This window comes from Sparus aurata, chromosome 2, assembly GCF_900880675.1.
Source record: "Sparus aurata chromosome 2, fSpaAur1.1, whole genome shotgun sequence".
NCBI lineage: Eukaryota > Metazoa > Chordata > Actinopteri > Spariformes > Sparidae > Sparus > Sparus aurata.
This window is the reverse complement of record NC_044188.1, coordinates 34,710,614-34,727,873: the sequence shown is the minus strand read 5'-3', so window position 1 is coordinate 34,727,873 and position 17,260 is coordinate 34,710,614. Positions and strand designations below refer to the sequence as shown.

At 42.1% G+C, this 17,260-nt stretch overlaps 1 protein-coding gene across 10 annotated transcripts in view; it reads right to left on the bottom strand.

Annotated features, from left to right (window-relative positions):
* sez6b (seizure related 6 homolog b) overlaps nucleotides 1-16,913 on the bottom strand; it is a 437,962-nt gene extending 421,049 nt beyond the window's left edge. For 9 of the 10 annotated variants that reach the window (XR_003981115.1, XR_003981113.1, XR_003981114.1 and 6 more), the window contains exon 1: nucleotides 16,472-16,912. Coding sequence is in view for 7 of the 10 variants with exons in the window: in XM_030393105.1 (XP_030248965.1) it covers nucleotides 16,472-16,544 (73 nt within the window). In the remaining 3 variants the exon portion in view is untranslated. Of the gene's footprint in view, nucleotides 1-16,471 lie in introns of all 10 variants that reach the window. The other variant, XM_030393151.1, reaches the window with a different exon arrangement.
* Nucleotides 16,914-17,260: the final 347 nt, after the last annotated feature.

Here is a 17,260-nt window from a genome sequence, read left to right as displayed (position 1 = left end):
CGTTCTCCCCTTCCAAAACTACTGGCTTTCCCTGGAAAGATTTTTGGCTGAACTCGGTCAGTTCCCGAGGGATCTCTGCTTATCTTTGGGATATAGAACAAGACGAGGATATGAAAAAAGGATTAAAATCACACTGAAAAGTGACACTGTTATTTATCTCTTTCTCATCTCCACACACTAATACGGGTATATACAGAGATGCACACAAAATGAGCCACTTCCTTTAATGTTGCCACTGAGCATCAAACTATGCCCCTCCCTCACACAAACAGCTCTGTGGATGTGAAGCGGCATTCTAAAAGAGAGCCAAGCCTGTCTGATTCCTAATCATTGTTGAGAGGTCCTTGGCTCTGTATGCACAGCAGATGCCAGCCTCAATTAGACAGGTGTATACAGTCTGCCAATGCATGAGGGGAGTGTGGACAGGCCCTATTCTCTGTATAAACATTAGTTCTGTGCCACCGCTGCTGGATCAATGCAGCTGTGGGACTCCAAGAACCGGACTGAGATGCTGTGCAGCAGGCTACAGCAGTGGCTGAAAACAAGCCTGAGAAGGACAGATGAGATTTAGACAGAGGGGGAAATGAAGAGCAGTTAATGCAGATTACAGATGCGACTTGTCAAAGCTAGCTTCTGAATTGTTGTTTCCTAAGTAATATGTTGACAGTGAATAGACAGTCTATCTGCTCCATCACTAGCAGTCTGAGCCATGACAAGAACTGAGACAGCTTCTGTAGCTTCTTAGTCTAATGTTTCTTCACATCAGGGTGAAATATCTTTCTTATATCAGTTCAAAGATTGCTCAGTTTAATCAACAAATACAAAACATAGTGGCATAGCCTATTGTGTAAGAGTGGTAATATTGTTGATGCTATTGTCGCGAAACAACCAGATCACTTTCAATGTATCTCAGAGCCTAGTAATGACCAACAACACCGGACAAAATTGTAGTTCATTTTTGTTTTTTCATTTAGTCGATAACTGAGATGTGAAAGCAAATAGAAATGGTGCCAGCGGACTGGATTAATAGTTAGCCTTTACTAACTTTACTGCAGTCAACTGGTCTTGTTTTAGTTTCCTGAAGACATTTCACCTCTCATCCAAGAGGCTTCTTCCATTCTTACTAACTGGAGGGGAGTTGCAGGCTTTTAAACTTGGTGTGGGAGTGTCCTTTACAGAGCTGTTAAGGACAGATGTGAGCTATGAGTTCAGAGCCGGCCTTGGGCATAGGCAGTGTAGGCAAATGCTAGGGGCGCCATCATCCGCGGGGGGCGCCGAAAACGGGGGCAGAAAAAAAAAGATAATAATCAAAATGTAAAATATATATATTTTTTACCATTGCCATTACTACTACTATTTCGCAATATTATATAAGCCCACAGCAATATACCATCATAGCAAGGACTATTAAATAACGGTGAGGCCTTTTTTTCTGGTTCCTGGCTCGTTGTACTGTACCTGTCCTCTGTGAGGGGGGCGAGAGGCGAGCTGCCTGAATCTGACTGCACCAAGACCCCAAGACCCAGAGAGAGATTTACTGATACTGTAGCGGAAATACAATGTCCCAGGACTGAAACCATCCGGTGCCCAGTGAAGGAAAAGAAGAGGAAGGAAAACGTGAAGAATATAGAGGTACAGTAACGTCAATGTGATGAAGTGAATGAAATTAATAGTTTAATAATCGTAGTTACCGTTGTTGGAGCAGAGTGTTAGCTTGCTAGCTTACTTAGGACGATAGCAGCATTGTTTGATAATAAATAGCTGAGTCGACCTATGTTAATGTCAGTGTTGGAAATAACAGCTTTAGAATAAACAGCGTTACTAACGGCGTTACTTTTTTTCAGTAACGGGTAATCTAACTAATTACTATTTCCACCGTTACAACGCCGTTACCGTTACTGACTATTAAATGTGGCGCGTTACAAACCGAAGCTGATCATTGAAGCTGTTGTCATCCGACTCGGCTCTCAGCCACTGGAGCTGCAGAGCTGTTTTTTTTTTCCTCCGGTGAGGGAGGAGGGAGGGGCGAGACAACCGCATAAGTGATGATGATTGGCTCTCTAACGTTGAGTGAGAGTTCTTAAGCCAATCAGTAGCACGGTTTACACACAAGCCACACACGCACACAGCAGCCTCACACACACACACTAGCAGAGGTGAGCTGCAGCAATGGCGAGTCCGGAGGGAAAGGTAACGTTTTCAAAGTGGAAGTACAGACACTACTTTAATCTCTTTTGTCCATGTCCGTTGTAAGCAACTCTGATCTGATGAAGCATCTCTCAGTGGCACACTCTTCTGCAAAACTAACACTGGCCAAAAACTCTGTTGCTGACGCTGTTGATGATGATTGCACGCCAGGTGTGGCTAACGTGAGCTCCGCTAACAGCTTCACAAAAACTTGTGACACAGACTAAACTGAATGCAATGATAGACAGGTATGTTGTTGAGAACTTGCTCCCGTTATCAACAGTTGACTCAGACTCCTTCAGAGCACTCATAGGCAAAATATCGGGGAGAACAGGTGCCGGTCCGCCATGCAGAAAGACATTTTCTAATGTAGATGTCGAGTATGCAAAAATGACTGCCGAGCTCAAAAGGGGGAAGAAATAAAAGTAACGCAATAGTTACTTTTCCTGTTAACTAGTTACTTTTATAGTGGAGTAATTCCGCTACTAACTCAGTTACTTTTTGGGAGAAGTAACTAGTAATTATAACTAATTACTTTTTAAAAGTAACGTGCCCAACACTGGTTAATGTTACTCCACCTTAAATTAATCAGGGACATTTAAAAAGTTAACATGAGGCCTGTTCAGATGTTATTTTACACGTGTCTTTCCTGATTGTATGTTAGTTAAATGCTAGGGTAGTTGTAAGCCCTTGGTTTATTGTGTCACAGTTTATGTCTCACTCCTTTTTCTCTAGTTTTGAGTTTCCCTCCTTTTGGATTGGTTTTGTTTTGTTAGGAGTTTTGTTTCTTTTCCTCCGCCTTCAGAGTGTTTTATTTTTGTTCCTTGTTAGCTTGCCTTGCTCTAGATTAGATAGGTAATTTTTCACAGCCTGTACTTTTGTCACTCTAAGAGCTTCTGAATTTCAGAATAAAACCCTGTTTATCTGATCCCACTCTGCATCCGAGTCCTCCTTCTAGTCCAGGCCTGACAAAGTGCTCACTAACACAGATTTGTGAACACTTTTTGAGAGCAATGGAGTGTGTGTGTGTGTGTGTGTGTGTGTGTGTGTGTGTGTGTGTGTGTGTGTGTGTGTGTGTGTTAAAAGTTTTAGATCTTTAAGTCCAGCTCATGAAAAATGGGAGCAAAGACATAAATGTTGTGCTTATATTTTTGTTCAGTGTATTATATCACTCTACGCAGACAGTGGTATTGTACTTTAAAATCAAGGTAACTAGAATTATTTCATATATTGCATTGAAAGTAACGTGTCCAACTCTGGTTGTTATACTGTATGAAACTAAATAATAATAATAATAATCATAATAATGCATTTTATTTGAAGGTCCCTCTAAAAGCACTCAAGGACACAGCACCTAACAACAACAGTACAACAAAAAAACACAGGGTACAATTTAGTGCAAATAAACATAGATATGTAAGAAGATGCAATTATATGGTGCCAGCTCGGCACAGAATTCAGACTGCACACTCCTCACCATTATAGGAAGTCAACCGGGCCAGGTTAGGCAGGGCTGAGCTTCCAGGGTGAGAATAGTGCAATAGAGTGGAATAGAGAATAGGCAGGAGTGTGATTATATGATTAGGTTGATACAGAGTAAGCCACGCGGAATAAGTGTGTTTTCAGGCGAGATTTAAAAGTGGAGATGGTGTCAAAAGTGGGAATGTCTTGTGGGAGAGAGTTCCAGAGGGCTGGGGCAGATCGGCTGTGACCCCATGGTGGTTAGGTTGGCAGATGGGGTAAAGAGCTGGATGGTAGAAGAGGAATCAGAGAGTGCAGGAGAGTGTGTGGATATGGATCAGTTCAGCGAGATATGATGGTGCCAGGTTATGAAGGATCTTCAAAGTGAGGAGTAGAATTTTAAAATCAATGTGGGATTTGATAGGGAGCCAATGGAGTTGCTGCAAGGCTGGAGTGATGTGTTCAGCAAAGGGAGTTCTGATGATGATACGAGCAGTTGCGTTCTGGACCAGTTGAAGTTTATAGAGTGATTTCCGAGGAAGACCATGGAGAAGACAAGTATAGCAGATGAGACAAGATGTAACCAGGGCTGTTTACGAGAAAAGCAGTGCAGGCTGGTGTGATTGAGGGACAGAGGCATTTGATGTTGCATAGAGGGAAGTATGCAGACTGAGTAACATTATTGATGTGGACTTCAAAGGTTAAGTTGCCATCCAGGATGACACCCAGGCTCCTTACCTGGGGTAAAGGTAGGATGGTGAAATTGTCGCTGGACATGGAAAAGGGGTTGTGCTTTGCCAGGGTGGATCTGGTGCCAACGAGGAGGACCTCAGTTTTGTCACTGTTCAGTTTAAGGAAGTTGAGTGAGAACCATGATTTAATCTCCGGTAGGCAGTTGGATAGAGCTGTGGGTGGTAGAGTGGAAGTAGCTTTGGTGGAGATATAAAGCTATGTATCATCAGCATAGCATTGGAATTGAGTGTAGCATGTCCTGAGAATGTGTCCAAGGGGCAGAAGGTAAATTTGTGAACAGGAGGGGGCCAAGGACAGACCCCTGGGGAACACCGCTGGAGACTGGAGGGGAGGAGTATCTTAGGTTCTTGAATTGGACAAATTGTGTGCGACCAGTGAGAAAGGATTTCAGCCAAGCCAGAGGGATGTCAGTGATTCCAATAGAGGCCAGCCTGTCCAGGAGGATGTCATGAGAGACAGTGTCGAAGGCTGCGCTGAGGTCAAGGAGAACCAGGATGGAGAGTAGACCAGAGTCAGATGCCATCAGAAGGTCATTTGTGATTTTCACAAGGGCTGTCTCAGTGCCATGATGGGCACGAAAGCCAGACTGAAATTGTTCAAAAAGGTTGTAGTGAGACAGATGGGTGTTTAGTTGAGCTGCAACAGTTCTTTCAAGTATTTTGGAGATAAATGGCAAGTTTGGGATGGGACGAAAGTTGTTCAAATCATTTGGGTCTGCACCAGGTTTCTTGATAGTTGGAGTAATAGCAGCAGTCTTTAGTGATGATGGAACAACACCAGAAGTCAGTGAGGAATGAATGATATCAGCTATGAGAGAGGACAAGGCAGGCATGCAGCTTTTTACCAGGTAGGTGGGCAGGGGGTCTAGCTGGCAGGTGGATGATTTGGATTTGAAGATGAGTCCGGTTATTTCGAGACAGTTGGCTGTTTGAAGCTGGCAAGTGGAGAGCTGATGGAGAATGTGGGCAGCGAGTGCAGAGAGGGTGTAGAGTTATTTGAAGCAGTCAATGTCTGGTGGATGTTTTCAATTTTTTGTGGCTAGAATAGTAGGAGTTGGGCCCTTGATTTGTAGAGCAATGGACTAAAATGAGGAATATATAGGCACAATGATGGAGGACACTTTCCATATTTGGTTGTATAGTATCGTCTTGAGTCTGAAAATAAAGTTTAGCTATTTATCTATCTATCTATCTATCTATCTATCTATCTATTGCCAATCCACCCCCTCTGCCAGAGGGACGGGGTTGTGATGAGTAGACATATCCAGGAGGAATAGTTTGATTAAGGTGTGAAAAATCATTAGATAAAATATGTCTCAGTCAGGCAAAAGAAATCAAACTTACGATCATTCAGTAGATCAAAAAGCAGAGGTCCCTTGTTGGTCAGTGAGCAGATGTTAAATAACCCAAAGGTTAGATTGCTGGTGTGAGGTTTGGTGTAAGCTGATCTGGCTGGAATAGCAAGCACACTGTGATCAATAGTTCGACTACACCTCTGCAGGTGTATTGATTTGCGATGTGAAATAACAACAGGAATTGGAATCCAGGTAATCAAAGCAGTGGAAGTAGCTTTATGACAGCCAGTAGGAGACAGTGGGCCATGGTAGGGCCGTTGGGCGATGGAGAGTATCAGTACTTAGGTTGACTCCCACGGGGAGCTGGTGAAAGACACAGTGCCGTGTGCTGCAGGAGTAGGTGGAGAAGAAGAAGAAGGCTCCAGGTGGGGGGCAGGGCAGGTTAGTTGTCAATCATGCAGAGCAGCGGTCTGGATAGCATGCTGGATGTTAGCTGCTAATATTGTGCTACCGGGACTGTTCGGGTGAAACGCCCAGCTCCAAGGCCGAGAGTTGGGAGAGGTCAGCTGTGCCAGACATCCTTTCCAAAGCTGTTTAGGAAGCTGAAGAGGGCATTAAAGTATTTTTTTAATCAGCTCCGACTGCCGACGAGCCTTGTCGTTGGATCTGACATGAACTATAAACCGGTTAATAGATGATGGGAGAGAGCATAGTAGGACGGGAAGCTTATCGAGGAAAACTGGCACTGTGGCTCCAGGAAAGCAGTGTGTGGTTGCGTTGAAAAAGCGAATTTTCCTTGTGATTGAGTCTCCAATGATGAGTGTGGCAGGAGCAAAGAGAGAGCGAGGAGATGATGGCTGTGACCTTTCAGTACTCTGTGTCCGAGCAGGGGAGTGCTGTGGCCGTGTAGTTGCCCTTGGGATGGCATCAATAGCCAGCTTGGTGTGAGGAAGAGCACCCGAGCACCGCATTATGGCATCTCTCAGGATCCGGTGTGACGAAGCGGAGGTTTTGGACCAGGATGGGAGCCGCTGGTTCAGAGCCAAGCGAGGAGGGTTATCTTGGTCGGCCGGCGTCACCGCCAGGCAAGGAGGAGCAGCAGGCGTTGTCATCATCATCGGGTGGAGAGAAGCTGCGTGCATCGTCATCTGGTGAAGAGGAACTGCATGCGTCGTCATCTGGGGAAGAGGAGCTGTAGGCGTCGTCATCATCATCGGGTGGAGAGAAGCTGCGTGCGTCGTCATCTGGTGAAGAGGAACTGCATGCGTCGTCATCTGGTGAAGAGGAGCTGCAGGCGTCGTCATCATCATCGGGTGGAGAGAAGCTGCGTGCGTCGCCATCTGGTGAAGAGGAACTGCATGCGTCGTCATCTGGTGAAGAGGAGCTGCAGGCGTCGTCATCATCATCGGGTGGAGAGAAGCTGCATGCATCATCATCTGGTGAAGAGGAGCTGCAGGCGTCGTCATCATATTGGGTGGAGAGAAGCTGCGTGCGTCGTCATCTGGTGAAGAGGAACTGCATGTGTCGTCATCTGGTGAAGAGGAGCTGCCGGCATTGTCATCTGGGAAAGAGGTGCTGCGGTCATTGTCATCAGGCGAGGAGGAGTGGCAGGGGGGTCATCTGGATGAGCTGGGTTGTCAGCCGACAGGGATGTAAAGCGATATGAGAGGTTCAGGCCGGGCGGAGAAGCAGACCCATCAGGGTCCCTCTTTCGACCGCAGACCAGGACCTCCATCCATGGCAGCTGCTTGGGTGTTGAGCAGGAGGAGATTTGTGGGCCAGGAGCTGGGTCCCAAGCAACCGTGTCCCGGAGGATTGCATTGAGCGAAGCAATCTCTTTGGATTGTACGGATAGTACATCCATGAAGTTGGATAGCAGTGACTCTTTCTTCTGGAGTTCATCAGATAGCCGTATCTTTCTGATATCTTTTTGTTTGCTTGCTGTAGTAGGGCGCAGTCCACTCCAGGCATGGTTAGCCATGTTGTTGTGGTTAATCTAGCTGTGATGCTAACAAGCAGTAGCTCGGATCTATATCCAAAAAGACTGTATGTCTGCTCTATTATGTGGATGGCAATCTTAGCAAGACAAACTTTTCAAGCACAAGTACTTGCAGAATTGAACTGGCTGGAGACAGACGAGAACCGGGAGCTCGGGACAGAATTCAGACTCCGCGGTTCTCACTCGTACGGGAAGTCACATTTACTAATTTTGTGCACTGTCAGCTATGTTTTTCCAAACCAAACTGTGACCGATTAAGACATTAACCACATGTTTGGCTTTATGGGAGAACGACTTTGTGTGTTGCACACAGACACTCAAGGATACCTTGTGTATCTGAGTGACCCACTCAGTTGCATAGAGTCGTCTGAATTAGAAAACCAGGAATGAGAACACATTTCCTTGTTTCACTCGGTTGGAAATCCAGCCATGGCATTTAGTAACTGATAACCTTTTATAGGGACATGGGGTCACCATGAAGTGCTATTAAATTGAGTGTATGACTTGATATAAAGAGAAAGTTTTGTTGGCCACCCTCTGCTGACTCCTTTTTGTATGGGCTTTAACCTTTATGTGAATCGGGACTTATTTTTTGTGTAAAATTTCTACATGTTTTCTTTTTCTATCTCTCTTTGCCATGGTGTATTGTCTGCATGTTTTTAGAATACCTGTCTTAGGACAACGGATGAAATTTAGCAATCATGCTAACTGGCATATTTACATTGATGCTCTTTGATATGTTAATATACATTGTCCTAATCAAATTAAAAAAAAAAAAAGAAAGAAAGAATAAGAGCTGCAAGCCATGTAAGCTCAGTGATTCTGATTCCCCGGCCAACATAGCTCAGATTCATCATTGATTTGCAAGAAATATCTCCAGAGCACCAAATATCCGCTGGGTGTGATATTAAGTGACAGCTGCAACATGGCAGCTATCGATTAGACCGTTGCTAAGTATTGTAGTATTATATATTGTATACCTAGTATATATTGTGAAGCAGCAACCGAGGAACCTGGAATTATTCAAAGAATTGTGGTATAATTCAGTGCATCTGTAAGCAGAATTGGATTTAGAGAATGTTCTATTGTAGATTTAGATCCAAATGAGAGACATTCAGCTCATTCTGTGACTATTCCCGTCACAGCATGTTATTCAAAGACCAGAATACACCAGAGAGCAGAGGAGATGTTCAAAGATGACAGGATGTGGGATGTGATGGTGACACATAAAGCAGGTGCAGTTCAAAGCACATCACATCCCATTTGCATCCTCTCTAATTTAACTCAGAGAGGCTCTGTCATGAGAAATCTCAAACAGGGGAGGAGACAGGGATATTGTAAAGCAGATGAATGCAGCCTTCAGGAAATCAGCTTTGACTGACAGAGACGAGGGTAAACACTTCACAAGTGTGCTGCTCGCTTCAGAGACACTGTTATGCAAAGAAGAGGAGAGATGGAGAAAAGGGAAAGATGAGAGTGCTCCACCCCTCCACCCCCTCAGCTCCTCTCAGGAGGTGTCAGGAGCTGTGTGTAAAGAACTCAGCGCCCCCATTTCCTGTGAGAGGGAGTAGCACTGAATTTTGATAACACTCATTTCCAATTGAGCCCTTCAAAGAGGAAAAGGCTCGGAGACAATTAGGATGAGAGCGTAGCCTCAGCATCCTGAATAGCCCTTGATGAAAGCATTGGGCTTGAGTTTGGATAGGTTAATCAGCCGTAATCGGAAAAGCAGGTGTTGAACACGCTGCCTTACAATCCTCCACCCCAAATTATATGATCGTCACATTCAGAAAAGTGCGTCTTTTAATTAAACATAGTGTCCTTTTCCTGCTGTCTTTTCCTTATTCAAAAGCGTGAAGCAACGCTGATTGCATCAGATCAGTGACACCAAGAACAAATTGCTTTTCTGCCTTGGCAGGGATGATGTAGGGGGTGGGAACAGGGTGTGCATGTGTGTGTGTACGTTGTTAGGTGGTGTGGATGGGGAGTGGGGGGGTTGGGAGAAAGTTTTGCTTATCACAGGAGAGGCACAATGGTGACTTTAATCAAAAGATGATGCAGAAATTACTTTGCAAAAATTATCTTCTTTAACCGTGGAGAAGAGGATTTAAAGTTTGATTTTTAATTGGAAGAGTGTGGCCCTCTCTGGTCTACAGCTTTGAAAGCAAAAAAACTTTGAAACATGATACTATGAACATTCTTAACTGACCAAATGTCCTTCACTTACTTAAGCAGCTTGCAGTTGTATTCCATGATATAAGAATGGAATACTCAGTACTCTTGGCACAGTGTATGTGCTGTGAAATGATCATACTTGTTCTGTAATGGTTACACTCTGATTAAGTCAATTGACTAGTTTCTGTGAAGCACCCACATTGGCTTTTCTCTGGTGTAATTCCAACTAATGAAGTATGATTTAATGCATCCACAAACAAGTCTTTGGATGAAACTAGTGGCACTGTTGAAATAGCAATGTGCCAGGCACAGGCACACCTGGCTTTGAACGGAAATAAGAAACAACACTCTGATTGGTTTAATTTGTGTCATGCCTAAAACACACCTGTAAAGAGTCTGTTGAACTGCACTGGACACCTGAACCCAATAAAATGTAACAAATCCAGAAGAGACTGGAGTGGCACTCAGTAGAGTGCTTACTTTCGCCAAGTCCCTATAAGATACTAGCAACTGAAAAGTGAATGTTGTTTCTTGTGGGCCGAGACCCAACCTCCATTCAAGACTCTTGGAAATCTGTTCAGAAGTATTTGTGCAACCCTGTTGACAAACCAACCGATAAACAGAGTAATAAACAAACAAACAAATAAACAAACAGACATGGGTGAAAACATAAGCTCCTTGGCAGAGCTAAAAATGACTGTGTTTGTGCTCCTGGCAGGTCCTAGGAGGAACATCTCATTGATGAAGTCTACATAACTTCCACATCTGATCAATAATAGCAAAGAGAAACTGACAAGCTCAAAGAGGATGACTGCTCACTCCTCTCATCATTCTAACATGCACATACCAGGCAGACTAATATACTGAGAGTCAGTATTGTTAAAATCTAAAGATTTCTATGAAAAACTTTTTCTTTTTTTTTTTTTTATTTCTCCACCACAATTATATTCATGCCAGTTTGGGGAAGGCTTTAAAACAGCTTTTACATTTCTATAAGCAGTGCCAGATTAACATTCAAACTATTTTGATGATTGGTTAATTGTCTCAGTTATTTTTCAGCCAAAAATATCAGTATATATGTATAATGTATAGATCTGCTGCTTTCATTGAGATTTATGATATTCAGTGGAGAGTCTTTGGGATTGTACGCCCCTGATATGAGCTGTGGTGCTCTGGGTTACCAAGTTAGTTTGTTTATAATTTCACTTAAAGCTTGTTTATTCATACTAAAAAAGCATAATATTAACTAAAATATTTCAGACTAGATCTCAGAATGGGGGTGCAGGTTTACTAGTTAAATGTGAGATATAGGTTGAAGTGCAAGAAAATGCTGGCATCATTTTAATTCCTGTTGTGATCTAGTGCATCTTCCTAAACAAATTCTTCACCTGTCAAATCACTTGCACCACAAGTAATCTGAGCTTTTGAGGGTCTGACAGCCCTTGGCAGATCCACACTTATCATGGTCCAGTCTTGAATTGACAGTATTTGCACAAAATATGGTCGAACTGTTAAATTAATAAATTAAACAAAAAATATGTTGTTGTTGTTATTTTCAATAATTTGATAACACTGCCATCCTGCTAGTCAAAGAATGTATGTGGGATGTATTTTGCACTGGGAATCTTTGGAAGCTGTGAGCCTGGGGTAACAGCCTGGCTCCATCAAAGTGAAAAAATACACCTGTCAGCCCATGCTGGATTACAAAGCCAAAGAGGCTAACTAAATGCCCAAAGGAAATTGGGTTATAGCAGTCTCATATACATAAATGCTGTTTGTTAATGCTATTTAAAACACTAAAGCACAGGTTACTCCAGAATGAAATGATATGGGGCGTAAAACCTGCATTTTCACATAATCATTGGGCCCTGATTTGTAAGAGGCCCCCAAGATAAAATTACATTTTATTGCTTTGGTTTATACTGTAAATTACAAATACAAGTAAAATGTAGAGGCCCATGGTTCATTTTTATCCCACGGTGGGTAAATCCGGCTAAACAACTCCAAACCAACCAACTGAATGGCTCAGTAAAATTGTTAGGCATTAGTCCCTGCAAAAACCTTGCACCTCCCGCACTACACAAACCCATATGTTAAACACAAGAACATACTGCTTCTTCTCAGAAAATATATATTTTCAATTGAGAAGGCTTCAACAGATTGTCAGCGTATATATATATATATATATATATATATATATATATATATATATATATATATATATATATATATATATATATGCCAAAAATAAAGCCCCTTTAGTCCAGTGAGCCTTGCAGCAGCTATTAGTTTGAGTCAGCTCTCCTAGCAGAGCACTGACAATGATGACAGGCAGTGGCAATTCAAGCAGGCCCTTGGGGTAGGACTCTGGGGGCATTGCTTGGTCTAGGTCAGCTGGGGCCAGCATATTTTTCTGAGCAGTAATCTGAAGGAAAAAGGACAGAATGCCTGACCCCAAAACCTCAGGGACATCATCAAAACAGCTCCTACTTCAGGTCCACCATAACTCGCTATGTCGCTCAGTGCCTGCTGTCAAACAGCACATTGTAACCAGAGAGAGAAACAGCCAGGCAGATGAATAACAGAGCAATCAGCAGTGGGTGTAGAAGCCAGGGTAAACCGCTAAGGAGAAACTAGCCCAAAGCTGAAATGGCAATTTTGTCACCTCACTACTGACTCAGACTGGAGGCACTTTTTCACTCTGATAGCTAGCACATTTGCAGTTTGTAACTACAGAGTTTCAACATGCGACAAATACCTATAAATAAATGGATAGAGGAGAGTTTGAGTGTTGCAGCACAGTGAGAATGATGTGTGCATTATTCTTCACATTGGTACTGTTAAAACAAAACAATTACATTTTTCTTACTCAAATTGTTAATGAAACAATGTGACCTTTGGTCACAAAGGTTTCTAGTATTTGGGTGATTCAAAGAGGAAGTGAAAGTATAACTAATTAGTTATGGGCTACATGGTTATTGTCACCTATTATAGTCTGAGATTACAAGTCCATATACTTTTATTTATGCTTCAGTTCCCTGGAATTAATCAGTCTTCCAGAGGGGTCAGAGCTAAAGGTCAGCTACAGTCCATCACCCATGAAGGCAGCAGTGATCCAGAAAAGGACAGTCTCTCTACTCTCTGCAATCCTGCCTCCTCAAAGACACGACATTTATTTCATATAGGTTCAATTTATGTGAGTGAGGCACTCACAGAACATGCTCTTTTGTGCATCAGTGATGGTAAGGAGCTTTGAATCAGTATCATCACAAGAGGTGGCAGCCAAACAAAGAGACTGCAGGGTCCTGGCACTGCTGATTACAAGCTAACCAGGGGGCAGGGTGAAGGATGGCCATTGTTCATGTGAAGTATCACTTGCCTTGGGTGATACTTGTCTATTTGAGCAGGAATAGCATCTCATAAATATGATTAATCTCAAGACTAAGACCCACTGTAAATTCCCACATCAAGAAAAAAAGTAATAGATTAGATTATTTGAAATATTACGCAATTCATGAATATTTCTGGAGCAGAGGGATCCGATAGAAAAATGTGATAACCTCTACAACCATGTCACACTAACTAGCAGGTAGAATGTAACACACAGTCTCATTACCAACTCACATACTATAGATTTGTTACAACTTAGTTTTGCAAGTCAGTTTTTCGACAGTCAAGATGGCAACATACATATGCAACATCCACTTAGACTTTCAAAATAAAGTTTGCCAAAGAACGTTTCACAAAACCATGACATATGACTTTTGGGCTGTTGTTAAAGTTGTCAAACAGTCAGGGTTTGGTGAGGTTGAGGCAAAAATACTACTTGGTTAGATTTTGGAAAATGTCATGAAAATAATGTTCAACCATGTCACTTACATATATTATGCAACTTAGGAAAGTGAACGTTTTACGGAATATAACAAATCAATCAAGTCACACACAATTCTGGTCTCCTAGGAAAAAGTCCAACCAATCCTGACTTGGACTTCCGCTTTTTACTTCTATGCTGTAGAGAGAGCTTCGAGAAATGACACTAGAGTGGGAGCGTCCAAGCATAGGGCCATTCACTGGGCTACAACATTGCCTACAACAAAGGCAGTGAGAACAGGCTTATGTTATACAGCTAAACAATGTTCAAACCGACAACATTTCTTTTGACATTCTCTTTAAAACCACAAAGTTTCCAGTGCTACCAACACATCAGTATTTTATAATACTACCCTAACATTTAACTTTTGAGGGTACAATATGTATTTGATTTGATTAACTCAGACTGTTGAACATAAACTTCAGACAAATGTGACTGCATTTTTGCACAGGAGGACTTTTTATTTTGTTCCCTATCACAGACATTGAAAGCTCATTAGAAAGGAATTTTTTAAGGCCAGTATGAACAGGAGGAACAATTACAGCATGCAGACATTGTTTCAAAGCTTACATGAGTAGTTGTCCATTATTAAAATCGTTTAAGGGGTCTCAGGTTGTGGCTATTATATGTCCTCCACAGTATGACTTCACCAGCATATATTAACAGGTTAACATTCACTGCTGCAGAAGTGTTCAATTATTAATTAATAGATGGCCCTTTATCAATGACTTAGTAACATTAAAACCAACTGCAAAAGTCAGTAAGTGATCTGTAAATGTTTAAGGCCTTTTCTATTTTTTTACATTACATAAGCTGACACTTATTTGAAGCAATTTACAATAAGTGCATTTAATCATAAGGATTCAGCCCAAACATTAAAAGTGTTAGTCCATCAGCTTCATCAATTATGACGAACTGCTTCACGAAAACAGAAACAATAAGGAATAGTTTTTTTTGCTTTTTGTTTTCTCATGGGTCAAGGTGCATTTGAACAGATGAGTTTTCAATCTGCAACAGAGGATGTGTGACTGTTGTCTTGATGTCAATGGGGAGCTCGTTCCATCATTGTGGAGCCAGGAGAGCAAACATTCATGACTAGACTATTAATGAATCACCGGCCAGAACAGTTTTTCACAACCTGTCAACCTAGATGTTGTTTAACCATAATGATTAATAAAGCATATAAATCCTTTATCATAAATGTTAAATGTGGCATAGGATTTCCTTCTGTTTTCTTTATTGATAATGTTGTGTGTGTGTCTGTTCTTTGTTACAGATTACAGCTTCTATTCTGTGTTCTGTTATTATGATTCTATAAAAGAGTTATAACACTAGCATGTCTATTCATCTTTCCATCCCTTATACACGTTTTACCATCTCCCAATGTTGTGACAAACAGGAGCTGAAGGGATCTTCAGTGACCCTGTGTGTGACTGATTATATACTACATACTTATTGCATACAGTACTACATACAGTGCCAATACTTATAGTTGTCTTTTGTCAGAAGTATACAAGATGTCAGCATCAGTGTATTACAAAAAACGTGTGTGTGTGTGTGTGTGTGTGTGTGTGTGTGTGTGTGTGTGTGTGTGTTTGTGCCACAACCTGGCCTCATCACTGAATTAGCATCACATTTCTAAATAAATGATTCCATATTTGAAACTCATCTCCCAACATAAAATATATCATCAGAACTTGAAGTATTTGGGCTACATAGAGTATGCAGCTTGATCTATGTCTGATTACCTGTCAGCTTTTTCAAAACACTCACTATCAAGTCAGCAGCCAGACCTGAATGTACAAAGTCAGTCAACGAATATTCTGTGATACCCTGGCTGATTATGCAAACACAAACACAGGCGTAAGCATCCATCACAACCTGAATAACCAAGGTTGTGGTGTAAGCTGGTGTCAGTTGTGTATACACAGACACATCCAATTAAAAGGTGACTGAGCAAGAGTTTGTCTTCACACGACTGTGTATGATATTTGGATGATTTAAGTTTTTAATGCACCGAATATGCAGAGTGAGAATTGATTTTTTTAAAAATCCCTGGGAATTAATTTGAAGGAAATATTGAGTGACTGTTTAAATTGTCAGGGGACATGAATAATGCAGGGAAGCTGCAAAAAACACTATCAGCCATTCCACTATTGTGACAAGGGCACTAGGAGATAGGCTGCATTAATTTGGAGGACTTCTAGTTTCTTTCCAAGGCTGGAAAATGACATTTTTATCAGCCTGTCTGCCTACTTGAGTTCTCTTTTTTCTTCTTGAAAATCGAAAACTTGAGGAAAGGATAATGAAACTATAGAGTAATCATGTAAGAAGTTTGAACTGTGATTGGAAAGTGATTTCTATTATATAATTGTGTTTTGAATGATGACTTTAATATGCACTGAGGATGTGTACCGCATGTAGGCTTTGGATGTATACTGTCTGACTTTAATGGGGAAAAAACAGGCTAAAATGTCGCAAAATACCACATCACTGTTGAAGTCATGTGTTCATTTCATTAAGAAGTGTGTTTTCTGAGGAAAGCCACTGAGCTGCCTGAGCACATGGAAGCAGCGACAAAAGAAATTCGTGAAAACGGAGAGCTTCCAGAGCAGAAATAAGACAATCACATCTTAAGTAACGAGATCGAGGGCTGAAAAGCTCCCCTAAACGTTATGATCAACCACGGGGAGATAATAAACAGGGAGTAAATATCTGAGACTGTTCTTACCTTCGGCGCCCATGTCCGTCACCACCGCCACCAGAACAAGCACGAGAGGAAAATAATCTCTGATCGTATTCATCGCGGTTTGTCCTCGTTTTGAGCTTCTTAAGCTTTTCCCAGTGAACGTCCTTGGGATCAACACTTTTCCTCTGGTGGACTGAAACACTGAGAGCCCCGAATAACACACGCTACACACTGAGCGCTACTCTCGTGACTTAAGTCTAGGTTTGCCGTCTAATTGTACTCACTGACAGAGACGACGGGCTCTTAGTCTCGCTCCGCCACTACGACGACAGACTACTGACTGGACTGAGTCCACTAACGGAGATCTGCTGGCGCTGCTGCTGCCCCGCTCCGTGCTCTGTGCTCCGTGCTGGGAGCCTCCTCCTTAGGGCAACGCCGCCGCCGTGCATTCAGCACCATGGACAGCTCCTAGCGTTGGCCAATGGAACACACGGCAGGATAATGAAGCTTGTTTGGGACGTACTCAACTAAAACTGCATAATTACATAGTAAGTGGATTTTGAATAGGTTTTCTATTGTTAACACATCACTGCACATTTAAGGGAACATTTTTAAACTTTTTCATGGAACCATTGAGTTCCATGAATACCACCAGTGGTTGAATTCTTTGATATTTAGGCCAGGAAAAGTAATAAAACATATTCTTGCAGAACACCATTGTAAAAATACAAGAAAAAAAAAACACAGCACTTAAGTTCAAGTAAAGAATTGCCTACATTTATGCGTAAGTACAAAAAGAAACTGTAAACTAGTTATGAAATTGTCTCAGTT